The sequence below is a fragment of the Pan paniscus genome, chromosome 3 (assembly GCF_029289425.2).
Source record: "Pan paniscus chromosome 3, NHGRI_mPanPan1-v2.0_pri, whole genome shotgun sequence".
In the NCBI taxonomy this organism is placed as follows: Eukaryota; Metazoa; Chordata; class Mammalia; order Primates; family Hominidae; genus Pan; species Pan paniscus.
Window position 1 is genome coordinate 47,243,035 of NC_073252.2, and position 22,794 is coordinate 47,265,828.

At 41.3% G+C, this 22,794-nt stretch overlaps 1 protein-coding gene across 50 annotated transcripts in view; it reads left to right on the plus strand.

The window, feature by feature from the left end:
* SEC31A (SEC31 homolog A, COPII coat complex component) overlaps positions 1-9,454 on the plus strand; it is a 72,561-nt gene extending 63,107 nt beyond the window's left edge. For all 50 annotated transcript variants that reach the window (XM_034958558.4, XM_057302052.2, XM_034958564.4 and 47 more), the window contains 4 exons: positions 491-754; positions 3,448-3,567; positions 7,024-7,095; positions 8,864-9,454. In XM_034958558.4, the coding sequence (XP_034814449.2) occupies positions 491-754; positions 3,448-3,567; positions 7,024-7,095; positions 8,864-9,043 (636 nt within the window). In that variant the 3' untranslated portion in view covers positions 9,044-9,454. The remainder of the gene's footprint in view (positions 1-490; positions 755-3,447; positions 3,568-7,023; positions 7,096-8,863) is intronic.
* The last annotated feature ends 13,340 nt before the right edge of the window (positions 9,455-22,794 follow it).

Below are 22,794 nucleotides of genomic sequence, written 5' to 3' on the forward strand. Positions count from 1 at the left end.
GGCCAGTATGGTCAAACCCCATCTCTACTAAAAATACAAAAATTAGCTGGGCGTGGTGGCACGTGCCTGTAATCCCAGCTACTTGGGAGGCTGAGGCACGAGAATTGCTTGAACCTGGGAGGCGGAGGTTGCAGTGAGCTGAGATTGCGCTATTGCACTTCAGCCTGGGCGACAGAGCGGGACTCTATCTCAAAAAAAAAAAAAGCCATGGTTTTAGCTCCGCTTTATTGGGGATAAGTATGGGAGGGTAAAGGGAGACAAAGAAGTCCAGGTTTGAGCTCCCTATCCCTCTTAGCCAAATCAGCTCTGTTTTTATGTTTTACTTTGTTTACTTTATTCCGCATAAAATTTCATTTGAAAAAAGTATTCTACTACTATTAAAAAATTTGTTTAGCCGTGGTATAACCTAACTCCCTTATTTTAAGCTGAAGAAATGTTGCTATCGTTTTTATTCTTACTCCTGGTGTCTTTTATTTCCATCTTTTAACAGATGCCTGAAAACTTCATGCCTCCTGTTCCCATCACATCACCAATCATGAACCCGTTGGGTGACCCCCAGTCACAAATGCTGCAGCAACAGCCTTCAGCTCCAGTACCACTGTCAAGCCAGTCTTCATTCCCACAGCCACATCTTCCAGGTGGCCAGCCCTTCCATGGCGTACAGCAACCTCTTGGTCAAACAGGCATGCCACCATCTTTTTCAAAGCCCAATATTGAAGGTGCCCCAGGGGCTCCTATTGGAAATACCTTCCAGGTAACAGTAAATTTGTAGAAGTGGAATGGGAAGATGGCTGTGTTTCAGTATATTTTCTTTAATGTGCTAACTTTTATGATTGCATGATTATTATTAAACATCTAGACAACCTAAACAAAAAATAGTAACTTTTTTTAAGATCGATCATGTATGTATATTATTTTTCAATTACATGGCCACATACAAACTTCTCTAGAAGAAGGTTATACATTTGAGAGCGTTTGTTTACTATAACTTGGCTTAGTCAGTAGCTACAATTTAAAATCAGATAAATCATCTCTGCATGAGGTTGCTAAGCAAAAGCTGTTTCCAAAGATTTTTCTCCTTAAAATAGAAAAGAAAAATATAGTGAGTTATATATTTTTATGTGTATGTATAAAAGCTAATAATACAGCCTTATCATCAGATAGAGATAAACATTTTTTACTTGCTTTTCACACACAAACAGCCAGTTGGCAAAGTCCTGCATATTGAAAAATCTAACACATTTCTACATAACACACTTAGACATACAGAGTTAAGTATTTTGATCTATTCATGAGAAATAAAGAGCTTAGATCAAAGTTCAATATAAGAAGATGAAACAAGCTCCTGCCCAAGTAAAAAAACTAGTTCTACTGTCTGTTTCTGTCTTTGATTCATTGAAGTCAAATTTGTAAAGATTGCATCTCTTGTCACAAGATTATACTTTACTGTTAAGAGATAATATGCCTGAAGCCGGGTGCAGTGGCTCACGCCTCTTATCCCAATGCTTTGGGAAGCCGAGGCGGGCGGATCACCTGAGGTCAGGAGTTGGAGACCAGCCTGGCCAGCATGGTGAAACCCTGTCTCTACTAAAAATACAAAAATTAGCTGGGCGTGGTGGTGGCGCCTGTAGTCCCAGCTACTCGGGAGGCTGAGGCAGGAGAATTGCTTGAACTCAGCAGGCAGAGGTTGCAGTGAGCTGAGATTGCGCCACTGCACTCCAGCCTGGATGACAGAGCGAGACTCCGTCTCAACAACAACAACAAAAAGAGATAATATGCCTAAGGAATTTTTAAACATTAAGAGTTGCAGTATAAAAACATTTTGACAAAGATGAGAAGAAATGGTTCTTTCTGAAAAAATAAAAATTATAGAGTTGTATTTAAAAAAAAAATAAAAAAGATTATAAGCCTGTGTTATTTTGGGAAGCTACTCAGCCACTTATCTTTGTTTAGACTTGAGTTCTCATGCTGTACTCACCTAGACCTGAACCTTAGTTACCATCAAAAGAGAAAGATACATAGTGTTCAGCCAGGCTGTATACCCAGCTGCCTGCCTACTTGGATGTCTTGGAGGCACTTCAACCTCAGCATGTCCAAAACCTAATTCATACTCTTCCTCCCAAACTTTCCCAAGGAAAGTCATCTTTCCTTGTTTCCTGTTATCAGTGAGTGGCACCATAATCTTTTCTGTGGAATCCAGGCAAAAACCTGGGGATCATCTTTATGCATTTTTCCCTTTAACATCTCTTTTAAATCTCCCCAAGTCTCATCGATATTACTCCAAAATATTTTTTGAATCCTTTCTTCTCCACATTTCTACTGTAGTCCAAGCTACCTTCATCTCTAATCTTCATCAGTGCAGGAACCTCCTAATTGATTTGCCGATATCTACTTTGATCCATCTCTAATTTGGCCTTTTTTCCTCTTTGCCTAAAACATTACAGCTTCCCATTGTTCTCAGGATAAGGACCGAAATAGTCAACATTGTCTGGGAGGCCTCAGTTCATACTCCTTGTTCTCTCTGCTCCAGCTATACTGGCCTTTTAGCTCCCTTTTACCATGATCCTTCCTTTGTACATGTTATTCCTTTCGTCTGGAATGCTCTTTTTTCCTCACTTAACTGTTCAACTCCATTTTGTCCTTCCAGTAAAATTTCCTGAAGAGAGCCTTCCCTTCCCTTCAGTCAAATCTCAGTTATAGCATCTTTTGTTTCCACTACGTGTTAACGTACTGCAGTTGCTATTTTACGTACATTGGTGATGTTTTTAAACTGTGCCTCTTCCATTAGCCTGTAAACTCCCTGAGAACTGAGATCATTTCTGTATTGGCTCACCAGTAGTACGTAGCCAGTTCCTGGTAAATAGTTGCCTAATATTTTTTGAATGAGTGAAAGAATGAACTAATAAAACTTAACTTAAACATTTCTTCTTTGTTCTTTCATCTGTATACTCAGCAGCATTGGGATGTCTTCTCTCTTAATCTTTGGCTTAATCTTGCAGTTTTGATCACAGCCCAGTTAACAACCTCTAAGAGTAAAACAAAGAATAGAAGAATGCCAGCATACACGTAAATGAGCCAATAGGCAGAGCAAGCAGCCATTCTAACCAGCCGAGTGTGTTTTCCAGTGCCTTGTTTTTATTCTCTGCTGGCACATACTTATTTCCCATCAGTTATAAACAATATTGACCACCATATGTTACCTAAATTAATCAACTACTTTGTATCCAGTCCTGCATATGAAAATCCAAACTGTAGGAAGAGTGCCTACACTTTGTACTAGATATCTGGTTTTTATTTTTACTTATCGTAAGTGATTTCACACATTAAATTTTAATTTGATTTTGAATAGGTCTATGTACAAGGTTGTTGGTTTCTGTTTATCACATAGATTCAAGATTGTGGTAGCTTCTGGTCATTTCTGATCAGTTTTTGGTGTGTTTCTTCCAGCATGTGCAGTCTTTGCCAACAAAAAAAATTACCAAGAAACCTATTCCAGATGAGCACCTCATTCTAAAGACCACATTTGAGGATCTTATTCAGCGCTGCCTTTCTTCAGCAACAGACCCTGTATGTATTTATTTTTTTTAATCATATTTTGCTTAATTAGAAGAATCCTTGGCCAGGTGTGGTGGCTTATGCGTGTAATCCCAGCACTTTGGGAGGCCGAGGTAGGTGGATCATTTGAAGCCAGGAGTTCAAGACCATCCTGGCCAACATAGCAAAACCCCGTCTCTACTACAAATACAAAAAATTAGCTGCGTGTGGTAGAATACACCTGTAGTCCCAGCTACTCGAGAGGCTAAGGCAGGAGAATTGCTTGAATCCAGAAGGCAGAGGTTGCAATGAGCCGAGATTGCGCCATTGCATTCCAGCCTGGGTGACAGAGACTCCGTCTCAAAATAAATAAAATAAAATAAAATAAAATAATTCTTTATGGAGTTCTTCTATAATTATTGTCTAAAAATCTAAATTATTTCTAAAAATTTGTACAAAAGTAATAAAGCTAGCACTTACATAGTTTGCATTACATATAGAAATATATTTAATTGCTTTTTATATATAAATGTACTTAATCTTCACAATAACCTATGGCAGATAGATTTGTCATTTTTATTTTACAGACAAGAAAAGTAAGGCAGAGAGCAGTTAAGTAACACTTAAGGTCAGAGCCAGCATTCAAACCCAGACTGTCTGGCTCCAGAATTCATGCTCTCAACCACCAAGCTATACTGCCTCTCATCAACAAAACTGTATTTGGCACATAAATGGAGCATAATGGTGCTATGCAAGAAACTCAGATTTGGGATTTCTTTCTGAGCTTATATTGAAATTGTTAAAAGTAGATAGATCATCTTCTAAAGCTTTGCAGAGATGTTAAAGATAGTTAAATGTTTTAGATATCGGAGGCATATTTACATTTAAAGCAACTGATTTTACTTAGTTTACTTAAGATACCCCTGTATTGCAACAACAAACATTCCACAAAGCCAGTCTTAAGTGAAATTTCATTTTCTGCTAGCACACATTGAATATTTGTAATCATCGGCTACTTGTCTGCATGAAAAAACAACTTCTGGATCTTATTGTTCATCAGACATTGAGTATTAATATGTGCAGCCTTCTGCTGGTCAGTGGCTTTGTGGAAAGCCATTCTCTGTACTGAAAGTATCAGGAAAGCAGTTAACATAAACCTTAGTGCCTGACATTCTGGGAGTGATGGGAAGACCAAGGTGGAAACAACAGAGCAGATGAAGCTGATAACCAGATACATGGTAGCCCTTATGCACACTTCTTAAATAGACAGGCCGTAGTCATTCAAAAATGGAAGCATCTTAATAAGAATGACAACACACCAATTCTTCAGGCGTGAGTCAGTATAGAGAGGTTGGGAAGACACGTAATACATGGCCCAACTCAATACATTTTTTGTTAATTTACCCTTCTCTCGGTCATCATACTGTATTCCTCTTGGATACCGAGGAGCTCTGGGTAGTAGAGAACCATAAAAGACAAAGTGTTCCTATAATTTCTGTAATTAGTTGGGGAAGAAGTTCTAATATCCTGCCTGTCCGGCTGCCCTTGCCCCCTTGGGGTAGGGCTCCTGTTTGTAGCTAGATAAGGTTAACTTTGTTTTTCTTTTTTTTTGAGACGGAGTTTCACTCTTGTTGCCCAGGCTGGAGTGCAATGGTGCAATCTCAGCTCACTGCAACCTCCACCTCCCAGGTTCAAGAGATTCTCCTGCCTCAGCCTCCCTAGTAGCTGGAATTACAGGCATGTGCCACCACGCCCGGCTAATTTTGTATTTTTAGAAGAGACGGGGTTTCTCCATGTTGGTCAGGCTGGTCTCGAACTCCCAACATCAGGTGATCCGCCCACCTCGGCCTCTCAAAGTGCTGGGATTACAGGCATGAGCCACTGCACCTGGCCAGGTTAACTTTGAGCAAGGATTGTAAGGTTTCCTTTCCGCAAAAGTTCATTTTAATCAGTAGTTGGAATAGTTTTTATAGCATGGATGTATCTTATTTTCACTTTATGTCTAAACAGCACAAAGTAATTTTGCCACACAACTTGGTATGTAGCATCCTTGATGGCCTGTCTCTTCTCTCTCTTCTCCAAGCACACTGGCATTCCTTCCTTGAACACACCAAGAGCATTTCAGCGTCAGGACTTTATACTTGCTGTTCCTTCTGCCTGGAACTCTTCCTCCACATATCTGCATTGTTTGTTTCCTCCCAAGTTCAAGGCCTCTGCTCACATGTCCCATTAGCCATCAGGCCTTTCTTTATTACCCCCAACTCCCAACATGTTTGGCCCCCTTCCTCTATTAACTTTTCTTCATAGCAATTATCACCATCTGACATGCAATATATTGTTCATTTAGTATCTTTTCTCACCCAGTGGGATATGAGCTACATGACATACAAGACTTTGTCCCTGGTACAGCACATAGTAAGCAGTCAATAAATATTGAACTAACTTAAGGCTGTGGTATAATGTAGAACATTAAGTTAATCATGTAATTTTAAAACTGTTAGTTTTAGTTTTAGAATAGTTTCTTTGATTATACTTTACAGTACTATGGTAGAGAGAAAAAAAAGCTTTTTAATTTAATAATTTATTTTACTACTTCCCTCAGTAATCTTAAGCTGCCAAAAGATAGTTTTCTTTCTTTCTTGGTGCTTTAAAGGCTTAGAAAAAGGCAGGATTAAACAAATGTAACTAAGTGTTTAAGTAGTATTTTTGAAAGGTTAAAACAAGATTCCACAGTTCACCTATATGTTTGCCTTCTACCACCCATAATTGACAATAACTACTTAGACCTTCTTTTTTGTGATACACTGACCCATTGCTGCCTCCTGATGCTTGTGAATATAGTGCAAGCAAACATGCATATATACCTTATCAAGTGAGTTTGCAGTTCATATGAAATCCAGTCAGTACTCTTTCATGCACTGGAAGTAAGTCTCATCCTCTCCTCATCCCAGTCCCCTCCACCCTCCACCCTCCACCCTTGATAGATGATTGATCTCTGTTCTAATAATCTGTTCAAGTTTCTTTTTTTTTTTTTTTTTTGAGACGGAGTCTTGTACTGTCGCCTGGGCCTGGAGTGCAGTGGCGTGATCTCGGCTCACTGCAACCTCCACCTCCTGGGTTCAAGCAATTCTCCTGCCTCAGCCTTCCGAGTAGCTGGGATTACAGGCGCCTGCCACTACGCCCAGCAAATTTTTTGTATTTTTAGTAGAGACAGGGTTTCACCATGTTGGCCAGGCTGGTCTCAAACTCCTGACCTCATGATTTGCCTGCCTTGGTCTCCCAAAGTGCTGGGATTACAGGCGTGAGCCACCACGCCCGGCCATAATCTGTTCAAGTTTCTTAGTTGTAGTTGCCTCCATTTCTTTATAAAATGAAGCCATTCAACATTTTAAGTATAAGGTTTAGTGCAATATAAGGTTTAGAGATAGGGCAAGTTCTTAGGTTAAAAGTTAATGTTCAAATATAACATCTATTTTTTCTTTCCTGCAGCAAACCAAGAGGAAGCTAGATGATGCCAGCAAACGTTTGGAGTTTCTGTATGATAAACTTAGGGAACAGACAGTAAGTTTTGGAGGAAAAGGATTTATGATAATCATTTATTCCTAGTTGCTAGTAAAACAGTTGTCTTATCAGCACTCCCATTTAGTATGCATGGGGGCAAAATTGTCATGACATTTAGAGAATGGGCATGGCTGTGTTGAATCATAAATTCCACTCACTGGGGTTAAGGGGATATGGGTGTGTGTGTGTTGGGGGGGTGTTGAGAGAGACATTTTAACCCTCTCATAACAAGAGTATAAATACAAACTGGCCTGTGTTGGCCATAAGGTAGCTGACCTTCTGCTGTTCCTTTTATATGGCCCAGTTACAAGAAATCAAAGAGTATGCAGATACTCTGTTTTCCAGGGACTAAATCTATAATCTTTATCATAGTCTAAGACTCTTGATCCTTTTCTTTTAGGATAGCCATTATACAAAAGCAAAGCCAAATGTAGCCACAAGATGAACAGGGTAATGTGCTGTAACTATGAAGATAGCCAGGAGTAAGAAGTCAGTTCACTACGTTTGTTCTCTTGTCCCCACCTCACCATTCTTTTCTAAAATTGTCTTGTTTTATTAATGAAAGCACTAGGAAAGGAGAGGAAAAAAAGAAGTGGGACTTTCTTTTTATTTTTTCCATTTCAGCATTCCTCTAACCCATTCCCCACACTCAGTTCCATCAGATGAAAATAACCATTTCTCTCATGAGAACCAAACTAAAGAAAGTTGATATAACAGTGGAAGTAGTGTGGTCCTTGGACTGATCCAAAATAAAGTCTTCTCGGTTGGCATAGTGGGATATGCCTGTAATCCCAGCTACTGAGGAGGCTGATGCGGGAGGATCACTGGAGCCCAGGAGTTTGAGACCAGCCTGGGCAACATAGCAAGACCGCATTTCCAAAAAAAAAAAAAAAGATACAATTAGCGTATACATCTAGATGAGTATATATTAAAACATTTTTAAAAAATGAGATCAAAATAGGCCAGGCATGGTGGCTCATGCCTGTAATCCCAGCACTTTGGGAGGCTGAGGCGGGCAGATCACCTGAGGTCAGGAGTTTGAGACCAGCCTGGCCAACATGGCAAAACCCCGTCTCTACTAAAAATACAAAAATTAGCTGGGCATGGTGGCACACGGCTGTAGTCCTAGCTACTCAGGAGGCTGAGGCAGGAGAATCGCTTGAACCCGGGAGGCGGAAGTTGCAGTGAGTCGAGATCGCACCACTGTACTCCAGCCTGGGTGACAGAGTGAGACTCCATCTCAAAAAAAAAAAATCCAAATAAAGTCTTCTGTAAAGTATGGACACCTGTGCCAAGTAATGACATAGTAAAAAACTACAGGTTTTATAGTTTTAAGAGATGACAGGATTATAAAAAGCAGGTAAGAATTAGTAAATTTGGGCCCTTCCTTTGAGATATTATGATTAAGAATCTTTAATCTCCTTTTTGTGCATAGGAGAATTTTTTAAAGGTCTGAGGCTCTCTTAAGTGGAGAGAGAAATTAGCATTTCAGTTTGGAGAGGAAATCGGGCTGCTTTTCTGTAAGAAAATACGTGGCTTATACATGTATAATTCATAAATAACTTATTTATGTAAATCATTTTGTTGCGGTTGTACTTGATAACTGTTGCTTGGTTCAAGAAACTTTCTAGAAATGCTAAATGGTTTATATATTTTTATAATGTTTGTTTCAAATTCCACTTAAATATCTGGGTTTAATGTTTATGGAGGATCTCATGGGAAGTTATCCCTTAATTTAATTCTTTCTCTTGGTTCACTTTTGTTTCAGCTTTCACCAACAATCACCAGTGGTTTACACAACATTGCAAGGAGCATTGAAACTCGAAACTACTCAGAAGGATTGACCATGCATACCCACATAGTTAGCACCAGCAACTTCAGTGAGACCTCTGCTTTCATGCCAGTTCTCAAAGTTGTTCTCACCCAGGCCAATAAGCTGGGTGTCTAAAAGGACAGCTTCTCTTCCACTCAATATTGCCATTTTTCCAAAGAAACATGTTAAAAAAAAATTATAAGACATGGACTAGTCCTCATTAGCATGTTTGCATAGCAACCAGTCAAGAGCATTTACACTATTTCTGCCGATATACTCACCTTAGAACTGCTCAGAACCCTGGTGCTTTATTTTTGTTTTAATCTTTTGTTGCCAGTGATGATTTTCCTATTCTGCAAATAGTGTATTTCCTGGATTACACATAGTATGGTTTCCTGAAGTATTCTGATAAATGTGTTTTTTAAAACCTCAATATACTTTTTAGAAAAGGAGCATCTGGTTATGCATAAAGCAGAGCTAAAACTAAATTTCTTTCATGTCCTCCCTACTTCCTCAGTGTCAATCAGATTAAAGTGTGTAATCCTATTTTATGTGTGTATAGTCTTTTTTGAAACAGCTGCTTAAAATTTAGTTTATTTTTTGTGTCTTAGGATTCCTGAGTAAATAACTACATCTACAAACTGCTACATGGGTTTTAGCAGATATTAATAAAAATGGGATCACTGGCTTTAACTATATAGGAAAAGACCGGACATTTTTGTTCTGTAGAATGCATTGAGCTTTTTTCTATTTGTAAATGTTTCAATATTCTGTTTGAGTTTTAAGACTAAATTGTGTCCATTTTATAGCTAGAAATTTTTTCACCTATTTTGTTTAAATTACCTATAGCTGTGCCAGGCATGGTGGCTCACGCTTGTAATCCCAGCAATTTGAGAGGCCGAAGCAGGCAGAGGCCGGGAGTTCGAGACCAGACTGGCCAACATGGAGAAACCCTGTCTCTACTAAAAGTACAGAATTAGCCGGGCGTGGTGGCGCATGCCTATAATCCCAGCTACTTGGGTGGCTGAGGCAGGAGAATCGCTTGAACCCGGGAGGCGGAGGTTGCGGTGAGCCGAGATCACGCCATTGCTGTCCAGTCTGGGCAACAAGAGCAAAACTCTTTCTCAAAAAAAAAAAAAAAAAATTACCTGTAGCTTTGAGGTTTAAGTTCAGAAAGAAAGCTTTAATTTCAGTCAGCCTCTAAATCAAAGCCACACATTTTGCACCCAGTTTTTCTGTCAAGTGACTTTATTATCATCTGTCTTAAGAACAGTGTGGTAAGGCCGGGCGCGGTGGCTCACGCCTGTAATCCCAGCACTTTCAGAGGCCAAGGCAGGCGGATGACCTGAGGTCAGGAGTTCAAGACCAGCCTGACCAACATGGAGGAACCCCATCTCTACTAAAAATACAAAATTAGCCAGCCAGACGTGGTGGCACATGCCTGTAATCCCAGCTACTCGGGAGGCTGAGGCAGGAGAATCGCTTGAACCTGGGAGGCGGAGGTTGCAGTGAGCCGAGATCGCACCATTGCACTCCAGCCTGGGCAACAGCCTCCATCTCTAAATAAATAAATAAATAAAAGAACAGTGTGGTAAACAAAAAAATAATGGTCCCTGTAGAATCTGGAGAAGAGTTAGATAATAATTTTCATAGTTTATGCAATATTCCTTAAGAGGGTTAAAAAGCTAGAAAATAAACACTGTGGAGTAAGTTAAGTCAATTTTCTTCAGCCTGAGTGAAATAGTTTGCAAGAACCTCTTGATTCTATTTGCCAAGACTCCCTACTCAACAAATACATGCTGCATTTTAAAAAATTACTCTGGCTGGGTGCAGTGGCTCACACCTGTAATCCCAGCACTTTGGGAGAAGAGGCAGGAGGATCACTTGAGCCCAGGAGTTCAAGACTAGCCTGGGCTACATAGTGAGACCGTGTCTCTACTAAAAATAAAAAAAATTAGCCCGATGTGGTGACACATGCCTGTGGTCCCAGCTACTTGGGAGGCTGAGGCGGGAGGATCCCTTGAGCCCCAGAGGTCAAGGCTGCAGTGAGCTGTAATTGTGCCACTTCACTCCAGCCTGGGTGACAGCCACCCTGTCCCAAAAAAGGAAAAAAAAAAAAAAAAAGAGTACCTTGATAGCATGTACATATGTTGGAGTCTCAGGAATGGACTATCTAGACTTATAAATGGATATATTGTCACCTAGCTCATTGGTTTCCTATGCACTTGATAGTGTGAGTCACACGCCTGTAATCCCAGCACTTTGGGAGGCCAAGGCAGGTGGATCTCGAGGTCAGGAGTTCAAGACCAGCCTGGCCAAGATGGTGAAACCGTGTCTCTACTAAAAATACAAAAACATTAGCCGGAGTGGTGGCAGGCGCTTGTAATCCCAGCTACTCGGGAGGCTGAGGCAGAGAATTGCTTGAACCCAGGAGGCGGAGATTGCAGTGAGCCAAGATCGTGCCACTGCACTCCAGCCTGGGCAACAGAGCGAGACTCCGTCTCAAAAATAAATAAATAAATAAAAATAAAAAGATAGTGTGAGTCAGTTCCACTACTCATTGAAGTGACAAAGTGACCCTCTGGATTTGACCCTGAACAGTAGTATCAGCCCAAGACCATCTGCAGAGTGGACTGGCTTCAAGTTTTTTTTTTTTAATTAATCACCCTTATAGTTAGAATTTGTTTTGCAGTTGCATGTTTATCTTGACATGACAATGGCATATTTGGTGTCATTCTACCAAAAAAAAAACTATTTTCCAAAAGATGAGAAACGAGTAGGTGGCAGTGGAGCCCTGGCCAACCCAAAGATTTATTTTAAGAATATGAGTGTATAGGCCGGGCGCGGTGGCTCACGCCTGTAATCCCAGCACTTTGGGAAGCTGAGGCGGGCAGATCACGAGGTCAGGAGATCGAGACCATCCTGACTAACATGGTGAAACCCCGCCTCTACTAAAAATACAAAAAATTAGCCGGGCGTGGTGGCAGGTGTCTGTAGTCCCAGCTACTCTGGAGGCTGAGGCAGGAGAATGGCGTGAACCTAGGAGGCGGAGCTTGCAGTGAGCAGAGATCGCGCCTCTGCACTGCAGTCTGGGCGACAGTGCGAGACTCCATCTCAAAGAAAAAAAAATGAGTATGAGTGTATAAAACTACTTGCCACTGGTAGCAGGGCACCTGCTCTCTCCTTTTTCATTACATTGTGATATTTTTTTTCCACTTGCAGCCATTTCTCTATGTGGCTTATAATCTTGGAAGAGTTTCATATAAATGAATGGAGGTGAGATGAGCCAAACTCAAATTGTTTTTGTCTCTGAAGTATGAAGATAATAGGCAATTAGAGAAAGTTTTTCTTCAGAAAAGACAACTTTTAAGAAGTTTTCTTTTTTAAAAAATGGGAAAAAAAGTCAACTTGATTTTGTAAATAATTCTATTTTTAATGTTTTCAACGTGGATGGCATTACAGTATATGCCTGCACAATTCAGGAACCTCTGTTTAAGGCTGTTCTTATATAAAGATTTCACGGATCATACAAGTCTTTGTTGTGACATTTTGGAAAGTTAGAGCTGTATTTTCTACCCTTGTCATTACTTCATATATAGTGGCCAGTCATGCTTTCTGAATGCCAGGTCTGTTCAATTTACTTTTTATGATGTGTGCTTTTTTTTTAAAAACCTACTTAATTTTAAAACAAGGGAAGGAATGTGAGGAAAGCTGGTGGGTGAGGCCGGGTGTTGGCCAGGAACTGTATCAGAGTCTCTGGAGGTGGTGCTTTTTATATTACTTCTGGTCCTCTTCTCCCTTCTTTATACCACCCTTTGGGTTTGATGGGATGGATGTACCCTTAGGCTGCACTTGAGAATCATTATGTGTAATCAGAGATAGAGTCAATGGAGGTAGTTGTTCATTTGAGCAGTGTGGGGCAGGAAAAAGTTGGGAACAGAACTGCTCTATACCCAACTGTTGAGAGTCCAGTGAACCTATATATTCTTTGGATTCAGAAAATTGTCATGTATCCTGGAGGACAGGAAGATGCCATAGGATCCCTGGCGACCAGATGTACTTTGATGGCTCATGCCTGTAATTGCAACATTTTGTGAGGCTGAGGCAGGAGGATTGCTTGAGCCCAGGAGTTCAAGACCAGCTTGTGCAACATAGTAAGACCCCATCACTACAAAATAAATTTTTTTAAATTAGCCAGTCATGGTGGCACATGCCTATACTTCCAGCTACCCAAGAGGCTGAGGTGGGAGGATCACTTGAGCTCAGGAGGTTGAGGCTGCAATGAGCTGTGATCATGCCACTGCACTCCAGCCTGGATGACAGAGAGAAATCCTCTCTCAAAAGAAGTGGGGGAGGGAGGGATGACACGTTTTTGATAACCACTTAACACATGACCATATTTGGATTCACCTAAGAGTGAATGTGAAGCCATTTGTTGACTCTTCTGCCACAGTGGAGACTTCATTTGAAATTGTCATGAAGTTTCAGCCAATAGTGTATGCATATGTATATATATACACACACACAAACATACAGATTCCCCCCCACCCCTTTGTTTTGTTCCACTGCTATGGTAGCAGCATCCTCAAGTATAACCTCTGATTAATCTGCAGGGGTGTTTATCACATGCTGAAGATGTCAGCATCTTCAAATTATTCTGTAAATAAGCATAAGAGGGACTGTGCACAGACACTTTTAACCATTTGATCTTATGGATAAATGTCCCAAATCTTTAAATAAATGTCCCAAATCTTTAAATAAATGTAGATTACAGAGAAAAAGCAAATTAGCTTTCACTTTTTCTGGTACATTGTTTAATCAGTTTTAACAGGCCTTTCCTGGTAGGTATTACTGCTGATTGAAAGGATCTGCCATTTACTTGAGCTGGGCACTCAATTATGTATTTAAATCTCTCTCAATCTTCACATCAGCCCAGGGCACTACGTAATTCCAGTTGCTAAGCACAGCTGGAATCTGGATTCCAACCCAGGTCTCAGCCTAGTAAGCCTGTCTTTTTCCCACAAAAAGAGATTTTTTTTTCCCCCAAGGTAAAGATAACTGCTACTGTATAACAAAAACCTGAGTTTTGGTTTTGATTTTGCTCCCTTGCCCCACTTACCATTAGTCTGCAGAGACCTGGCTTCTTCCACAAAAGAGGAATATACACATTATAGTGGGTAACATTTATTGAGCATGGTGTGTTGGCATCTTTTCAGGCAGGTGCTCTTCACATAGTGGGTAAGGTAACTCCTGTCAGCACAGAGCCTACATCTCCACTACTTGTGATATACAAAGGAAAGAGAGACCCTCTCACAATATCTATATATTGTTAGTAAAGACAACTCTGGCTTCATTTGGGTCTCATGCCCACTACCTGATCAAGGTCTGTGCCAGGGAGGTGGAGTACCAGAACTGGCTGGTCCGGATAGTATGCCCACCCTAGTGTGAGCCCAGTGATTTTTTTTTTTTTTTTTTTTTTTTTTTGTAGAGATGGAGTCTCGCTCTGTCACCCAGGCTGGAGTGCAGTGGCGTGATCTTGGCTCACTGCAACCTCCACTTTCTGGGTTCAAGCAATTCTGCCTCAGCCTCCCGAGTAGCTGGGACTACAGGCCCACACCGCCATGCCCGGCTAATTTCTTTTCTATTTTAGTAGAGATGGGGTTTCACCCTGTTGCCCAGACTGGTCTCAAACTCCTGAGCTCAGGCAATCCACCCGCCTCGGCCTCCCAAAGTGCTAGGATTACAGGCATGAGCCACCACACTCAGCCGAGCCCAGTGATTTCAAACCCTACCAAGACCACATAGAGTGATTCCCCAAAGCAAAGGGTGCAGTGTAGAGAAAAAGAGGGAGAAAATGGCCAGAACAACGGCATACTTCTTGTAGATCACACCAGGGAAGAGTTACAGAACCAGGGTTCTAGACTGGAGGGAAGCCTTGGGTGGTAGTAGTAAAAAGCTATTAGGGAGCTCACTTTATCCCGACTGCTGGAAGTAGTGTCTTCATGACACCTGGGAGCCAAGGAACTGGGTTCTAGTGTCTTCTCTGCCACATACTGTTAGCCAAATCATGTCACCACCTTCTGCCTCTGTTTCCCCAACTGTAAAATGAGGGAATAGGACTAGATTTCTAACTTCACTTGCAGCTCTGAAAGTCTGTGATACATCCGCCTTTTCCACAATGTCTTTGTCTGTTACCTACAAGTCTTCAGGAGGGATAAAAATTTTGCTAAGTACCAAAGCTTTTAAGAAAGAGGACAGAAACAAGGCCGGGCGGGGTGGCTCACGCCTGTAATCCCAGTACTTTGGGAGGCCGAGGTGGGCGGATCACAAGGCCAGGAGTTCAAGACCAGCCTGGCCAATATGGTGAAACCCCATCTCTACTAAAAATATAAAAAATTAGCTGCGTGTCGTGACACAGACCTGTAGTCCCAGCCACTTGGGAGGCTTAGGCAGGAGAATTACTTAAACCTGTGAGGCAGAGGTTGCAGTGAGCTGAGATCACGCTACTGTATTCCAGCCTGGGCAACAGAGTGAGACTCCGTCTCAAAAAAAAAAAAAAAAAAAAAAAGGCAGAAACAACTCAGGCCTGTTTCTATTTCGATAACGTTTTTCCCCTTGTAGAGTTAATTTGATTTCCATTCTGGAGCAAAATCAATTCTGCACTTCCCCTGGTTGGAAATTAATGGGCAAGCATTAAAGAGAGAGTTTGTAATTTGAGGACTTGGGATAAACATTTGCTTGGCCTTGAAGTCCTCAAGTAGTGAGTCCTCCTCATTAAGGATATATATTTTCATGAAATTAACCTTTCTGCACACCTGTTTCCCACATCAAGCTTAGGCTACATTTGAGTGATGGCTTAGGATACTCAAAATGAACCAGTTTTTCTTCTGGTGCTGCAAATCTGGGTCACCCTTTTGACATTCCTGAACTCTATTTACAAATTCCCCCTCCCTGCTAGAGAACAGCAGGGGCCTTTGCCTTTTTAGAGCAGGCTGTGGTAATTGACACAGCAGGAAGAGAAAGAGGTCGTTGAAACGGAAACAATAACAGCAGCTAATGCTGAGAAATAAATAAGAACGTCTCTGCATTTATCTGCCCTTGGAAACCAAAATAACTATCCTAAAAGAAAATGGGTGGGTGTTGTGGAGGGAGGGGAACTGGAGAGCTGGAAGAGTTTGTGGGTGAAAACTTTATTAATGCTGTCTTCTGTCATAATAATAGGAAATGTTTATTTCAGAGAGCTGAGATTTGGGAGCAGGGAGAGCGGAGAGGAGTTTGGTTAGAGCGGAGAGGAGTTTGGTTAGGTTTATAGACCTCATTTCTAGACAGTTGCAGTGACTCATGCCTGTAATCCCAACACTTTGGGAGGCCTAGGCAGAAGGATCACTTGAGCCCAGGAGTTCAAGACCAGCTTGTACAACATAGTGAGACCCCCGTCTCTACAAAATATATATATATATATTTTTTAATTAGCCAGGTGTGGTAACACATGCCTATAGTCCCAGCTACTTAGGATGCTGAGGTGGGAGGATCGCTTGAGCTCAGGAGGTTGAGGCTACAGTGAGCTGTGATTGCACCACTGCACTTCAGCCTGGTCAAAGGTGGATGTGGTGTGGGTATTAACAAATGTTGACATGTCATGGCTGGGTCTTAAAAAAGCATGATTAGTGACTTCCAGAGCATTTATTAGAATTTGTGGTATATAATTCTTTTAGTGATTATTTGATTAATGTCTGCCTCCCCTACTGAACTGTGAATTCCCTGAGCATAAAGCCATAAACTCCTCTGTCTATGGAGCTGGGCTCAGTGCTTAACTTCTAGAAGAGGCTCGATAAATACATATTGAATGAAAGAATGTTAATAGATTGAAACTCAAGATTGTTTGGAGAGATGCAAGGGGCAGCATATTGCTGACCAAAGTGACAAGTTTGGGTAGGTTTCAGTATGTCAATGGTTTTTTCATAAAGTAGACCTTCTTAACTATCTTATGAATCAGGAACGAATAGCCTTCAAATCTGGTCATCTCCAGAGCCCAATTCCCTACTGCCAAATTGCAGCAGTCATGGTGGCTCACGCCTGTAATCCCAACACTTTGGGAGGCTGAGGCCAGTAGATCACCTGAGGTCACGAGTTCAAGACCAGCCTAACCAACATGGAGAAACCCCGACTCTACTAAAAATACAAAATTAGCCGGGTGTGGTGGCACATGCCTGTAATCCCAGCTACTCGGGAAGCTGAGGCAGGAGAATCGCTTGAAACTGGGAGGCAGAGGTTGCGGTGAGCCGAGATCACGCCATTGCACTCCAGCCTGGGCAACAAGAGAGAAACTGTCTCAAAAAAAAATTAGCTGGGCGTACTGGCGCACGCCTGCAGTCCCAGCTACTGGGGAGGCTGAGGCAGGAGAATCGCTTGAACCCAGGAGGCGGAGGTTGCAGTGAGCCGAGATCGCGCCACTGCACTCCAGCCTGGTGACAGAGTGAGACTCTGTCTCAAAAAAAAAAAAAAAAAAAAGTCATCAGGAAATGTTGGAAGGGTCTTAAGCAATAAGGGTCTTTGTTAAAGGAAAACCCTTCACTCTTTTTCTCATCTAAAGCAATAGAAGCATTCATTTTAGAGGACCAGGTCTCCCATCATCCACTGCTATATAAATTCTCAATGTGGAATTTTTCCAATCTATTTAGTACAGAAAGAGAGACACCAACCCTCCTGGGACTGGAGGAAGCAGAGAGGACTGATTTTCTTCTAAGCCATGGTGTTGCTGTATCTCAAAACCAATCTTCCTGTAATCTTGAAGGCTAACTTTCCAACATTATGCTTCACTGGAATCATTCTAATGTAAAGCGTGTGAGTGATTATCTCACACTGTGAGCACAAAGATTGTTTAAACTTGAAGCTGTTCTTCATGTCCCTTAGCCAAGAGGCAACTTCCTTCGCCTTTAAATTCATAAGAGCCACAGAGCTGATTCCTTTTTTGTGCCAAAGGAGTTGCCTTTAATGATTACCTCTGAAAAACCAAAGCAGATGATTTTTTTTCACAGTTCCCTTCAAAGCACGCCAATCCTGGCCCTGCTAGAATTCATTCCTTCAAGGTCTGAATCCCTGTAGCCTACCCAGTTATGCCTCTCTTCACAGTCTGGGACCCCCAGGAGCATCCTGGCTTTCTGGCCAGGCAGGTTATTACAACTGCATTCAGTCCATCTGTCTAGAATGATTTAAAAAATAATAATAAAATAAGTGGTTCACACTAATTTAGGTACCAAACTCTACAAAGTTCTATTCCTGTGAAATGTGTGGTATTATCTCCATTTTGCACATAAAATACTGATGTTGAGATTATTTGGCACTTTGCCTGGAGAGGATTACCAGCATAGATCTGTCTTAATTCCCATAATATATAGGATGAAACTGAAGATCTGAAAGAGACTCATTGTCCCCAAATCACACAGTACTTGGATGTGCCAATTCAGAGTGGGAGGGCCAGACTTCAACCCAGGTCTTTTTTTTTATTGTTAATTTTTAATTTTTGTGGGTACATAGTGGGTATACATGTTTATGGGGTACATGAGATATTCTGATACAGGCATGCAATGCATAATAATCACATCGGGGTAAATGGGGTGTCCATTACCTCAAGCATTTATCGTTCTTTGTGTTACAAACAATCCAGTTATACTCCTTTAGTTATTTTTAAATGTACAATAAATTATTGTTGACTGTAGTCACCTTGCTGTGCAATCAAATACTATATATATATATATATATTTTTTTTTTTTTTTTTTTGAGACGGAGTCTCGCTCTGTCAGCCAGGCTGGATTGTAGTGGTGTGATCTCGGCTCACTGCAACCTCCGCCTCCTGGGTTCAAGCAATTCTCTGCCTCAGCCTCCCGAGTAGCTGGGATTACAGTTGCTCGCCTCCATGCCTGGCTAATTTTTTTGTATTTTTAGTAGAGATGGGGTTTCACCATCTTGGCCAGGCTGGTCTTGAACTCCTGACCTTGTGATCCACCCGCCTTGGCCTCCCAAAGTGCTGGGATTACAGGCGTGAGCCACTGTGCCCGGCCAAATACTATATTTTATTCATTCTATCTAACTATATTTTTGTACCCATTAACCATCCCCCTTTCTCCCCTGCCACACTATCTTTCCCAACTATGCTTCCCTTCCCTGGTAGCCATTGTCCTACTCTCTATCTCCATGAGTTCAGTCGTTTTAATTTTTAGCTCCCACAAATACATGACAACATGTAAAGTTTGCCTTTCTGTGCCTGGCTTATTTCATTTAACATAATGACCTCAAGTTCCATTCATGTTGTTGCAAAGGACAGGATCCCATTCTTCTTTATGGCTGACTAGTACTCCATTGAGTGTATATACCACATTTTCTTTATCCATTCATCTGTTGATGGACACTTAGGTTGCTTCTAAATTGTGCTGCAATAAACATGGGAGTACAGATACCTCTTCCATGTACTGATTTCCTTTCTTTTGGGTATGTACCTAGCAGTGAGATTGCTGGGTCATATAAATATATTTATATTTTATATTTTATATATTTATATTATATAAACATACTTATAAACATATATACAATAAATATTTCTGGAATAGTCTATGAACGAATGGGTGAATAAACCTTGAATGCAATGCTTCAACCACTTCACATTTTTAATTAAACTATTACTTTTGAAGTAATTATTTATTCATATACAGTTATAAGAAATCATAGAGAAATTATACCTTCTACTCAGAGTCCTCAATGATATTATTAATAATTTCCGTTTCCACCAACGTGTATGAGGGTTCTCTTTTCTCCATATCCTTACCAGTATTTGTTATTGTCTGTCTTTTGGATAAAAGCCATTTTAACCGAGGTGAAATAATATGTCATTGTAGGTTTGATTTGCATTTCTCTGATGATAATGTTCAGCATTGTATCATATACCTGTTGGTCATTTGTTTGTCTTCTTTTGAGAAATGTCTGTTCAGATCTTTTGCCCATTTTAAAATCAGTATTATATTTTTTTCCTGTGGAGTTTGAGCTTCTTATATATTTTGGTTATTAATCACTTGCCAGATGGGTAGTTTGCAAATATTTTCTCCCATTCTGTGGGTTCCATATTCACTTTATTGGCTGTTTCCTATGCTGTGCAGAAGCTTTTTAACTTGATGTGATCCCATTTGTCCACTTTTGCTTTGGTTGCCTGTGCTTGTGGGATATTACTCAAGAAATCTGTCTGGGTACAGTGGCTCATGCCTGTAATCCCAGCACTTTGGGAGGCCAAGATGGGCAGATCACCTGAGGTCAGGAGTTTGAGACCAGCCTGGTCAACATGGTGAAACCCTGGACCCTACTAAAAATACAAAATTAGTCAGGTGTGGTGGAGCACACCTGTAATCCCAGCTAGTCAGGAGGCTGAGGCAGGAGAATTGCTTGAACCCAGGATGCAGAGGTTACAGTAAGCCAAGATTGTGCCATTGCACTCCAGCCTGGGTGACAAGAGTGAAACTCTCTCTCAAAAAAAAAAAAAAAAAAAAAAAAAAGAAGTCTTTGTCCAGTCCAATGTCCTGCAGAGTTTCTCCCAATGTTTTCTTACAGTACTTTGATAGTCTGAGGTCTTAGATTTAAGTCTGTAATCCATTTTGATTTTTTATATAGTGAGAGATAGGGGTCTAGTTTTGTTCTTCTGCATATGGATATCCAGTTTTCCCAGTACCATTTACTGAAAAGACTGTCCTTTTTCTAATGTATGCCTTTGGCACCTTTGTCAAAAATGAGTTCACTGTAGATATATAGATTTGTTTCTGGGTTCTCTATTCTGTTCCATTGGACTATGTGTCTGTATTTATGCCAGTGTCATGCTGTGTTGGTTACTATGGCTCTGTAAGTCAAGTAATGTGATTCCTCCAATTTTATTCTTTTTGCTCAGGATAGCTTTGGCTTTTCTGTGCCTTTTGTGGTTTCATGTACACTTTAGGACTGTCTTTTCTATTTCTGTGAAGAATGTCATTGGTATTTTGATGAGGATTGCATTGAACCTGTAGATTGCTTTGGGTAGTATGGACATTTTTTTTTTTTTTTTTTTTTTTGAGACGGAGTCTCGCTCTGTCGCCCAGGCTGGAGTGCAGTGGCGCAATCTCGGCTCACTGCAAGCTCCGCCTCCCGAGTTCCTGAGCCATTCTCCTGCCTCAGCCTCCCGAGTAACTGGAACTACAGGCGCCTGCCACCCCGCCTGGCTAATTTTTTGTATTTTTAGTAGAGACGGGGTTTCACCGTGTTAGCCAGGATGGTCTCAATCTCCTGACCTCGTGATCCACCTGCCTCGGCCTCCCAAAGTGCTGGGATTACAGGCATGAGCCACCACGCCCGGCCAGTATGGACATTTTAACAGTATTGATTCTTCCAATCCATGTACCTGCAAACCCACGTTTTAGACTGCCAAACCTAGGTCATTTTCACAAGATTGTGATTTTGTCCTGTAGACAAAATCTGCATTTTTTTGAGAAATGCATAGATCTGAGAATCATTGTAAATTTTTAACTTCAATAATGGATCTTTTCTTGCTCTTTCCTCCCTCCCTAAAGCCTGCATTTTCTCCACAGGTTCTTGCTCTATCACCCAGGCTGGAGTGCAGTGGTACAATCATGACTCACTGCAGCCTTGACCTCCCAGGCTCAGGTGATCCTCCCACCTCAGCCTCCCAAGTAGCTGGGATTACAGGTGCATGCCACCACACCCAGCTAATTTTTTGTATTTCTTGTAGAGACAGGATTTTGCCATGTCGCCCGGGCTAATCTAAAAGTCTTGGGCTCAAGTGATCCACCCACCTTGGCCTTCCAAAGTGCTGGGATTACAGGTGTGAGCCACTGTGCCTGGCCAAAATACAACCTTATCTAAGTGCTAGGTGTTTTGCTAGGCTCACCCCCATATCTAAGCCTTTTCTTAGGCTATTATCCAAGTGGGAGTCTCTGCAAAATCACCTATCTTCCAGGGCCTTGTTTGCTGCCACCTCCTCCATGAAGCCCTCCTGATCATGCCAGACCACATGCCTCATCATGTTTCTCTCTCACACACAGTTTTTGTAGGCAGCATTAACATATAATACTTTCTGTCTTCTTTCTATCCTCTCTACCAGAAGCAACTTCTACTCCAAGGTATGCACTGCTGGCCAGAATCCAGGAATTCTGGCTGTGATGGTCTTGTCCTCATACATCTCAGAGCTGCTAGTTTTGTATTTAGAATCTTCTAACTGTTCATTGACATTTGAAAGCTGTTACTTGTCTTTCTTTAGGAAGTCCCCTTGGGCACCGAGCTCACAATCTTCTCCAGCTAAATCTGGATGCAGCCCTGTGATTTCAACCCCCTTTGGAGGTCCTGTCCATAATACTTCATCTTCCTCATTTCCAGGAACTTCCAACCCTCCACTATAATCCTGTGGCCTCACCTTGGAGCTTATCGTTGGAAACTCTTTCACAACCATAGGTCTCAAGTCCCAGATCCCACTCTTGGGGCATAATGGCCATTACTTCATTTATTTTCATTCCCTAATAAACAGATTTTCTCTTCAATTTCTTCAAAACCTTGGTTCCCTTGATTCCTCCACTGTCTATAACATCTTAGCTTCCTTCTAGTCATATTTCCTCAAGTACCTGGATCCTTTGTCCTCCCATCAAACCCACCCTACAACTTCAATATGGATATTCCATCAGACTGCTGAGGGATGCTGTGTAACCACAACTGTGCAGACTAAGCCAGTTTAAGCTTGTGGCAACCATTCTTAGTTGGGCCCTTAATTAGGCCAGGCAACCTTTTAAATGTTCTTGATCAGCTTCCTCTCTCATTTTTCTCAACAGCTTTTGGAGGCCTTCATCACTTTTTCCCAACTCTTT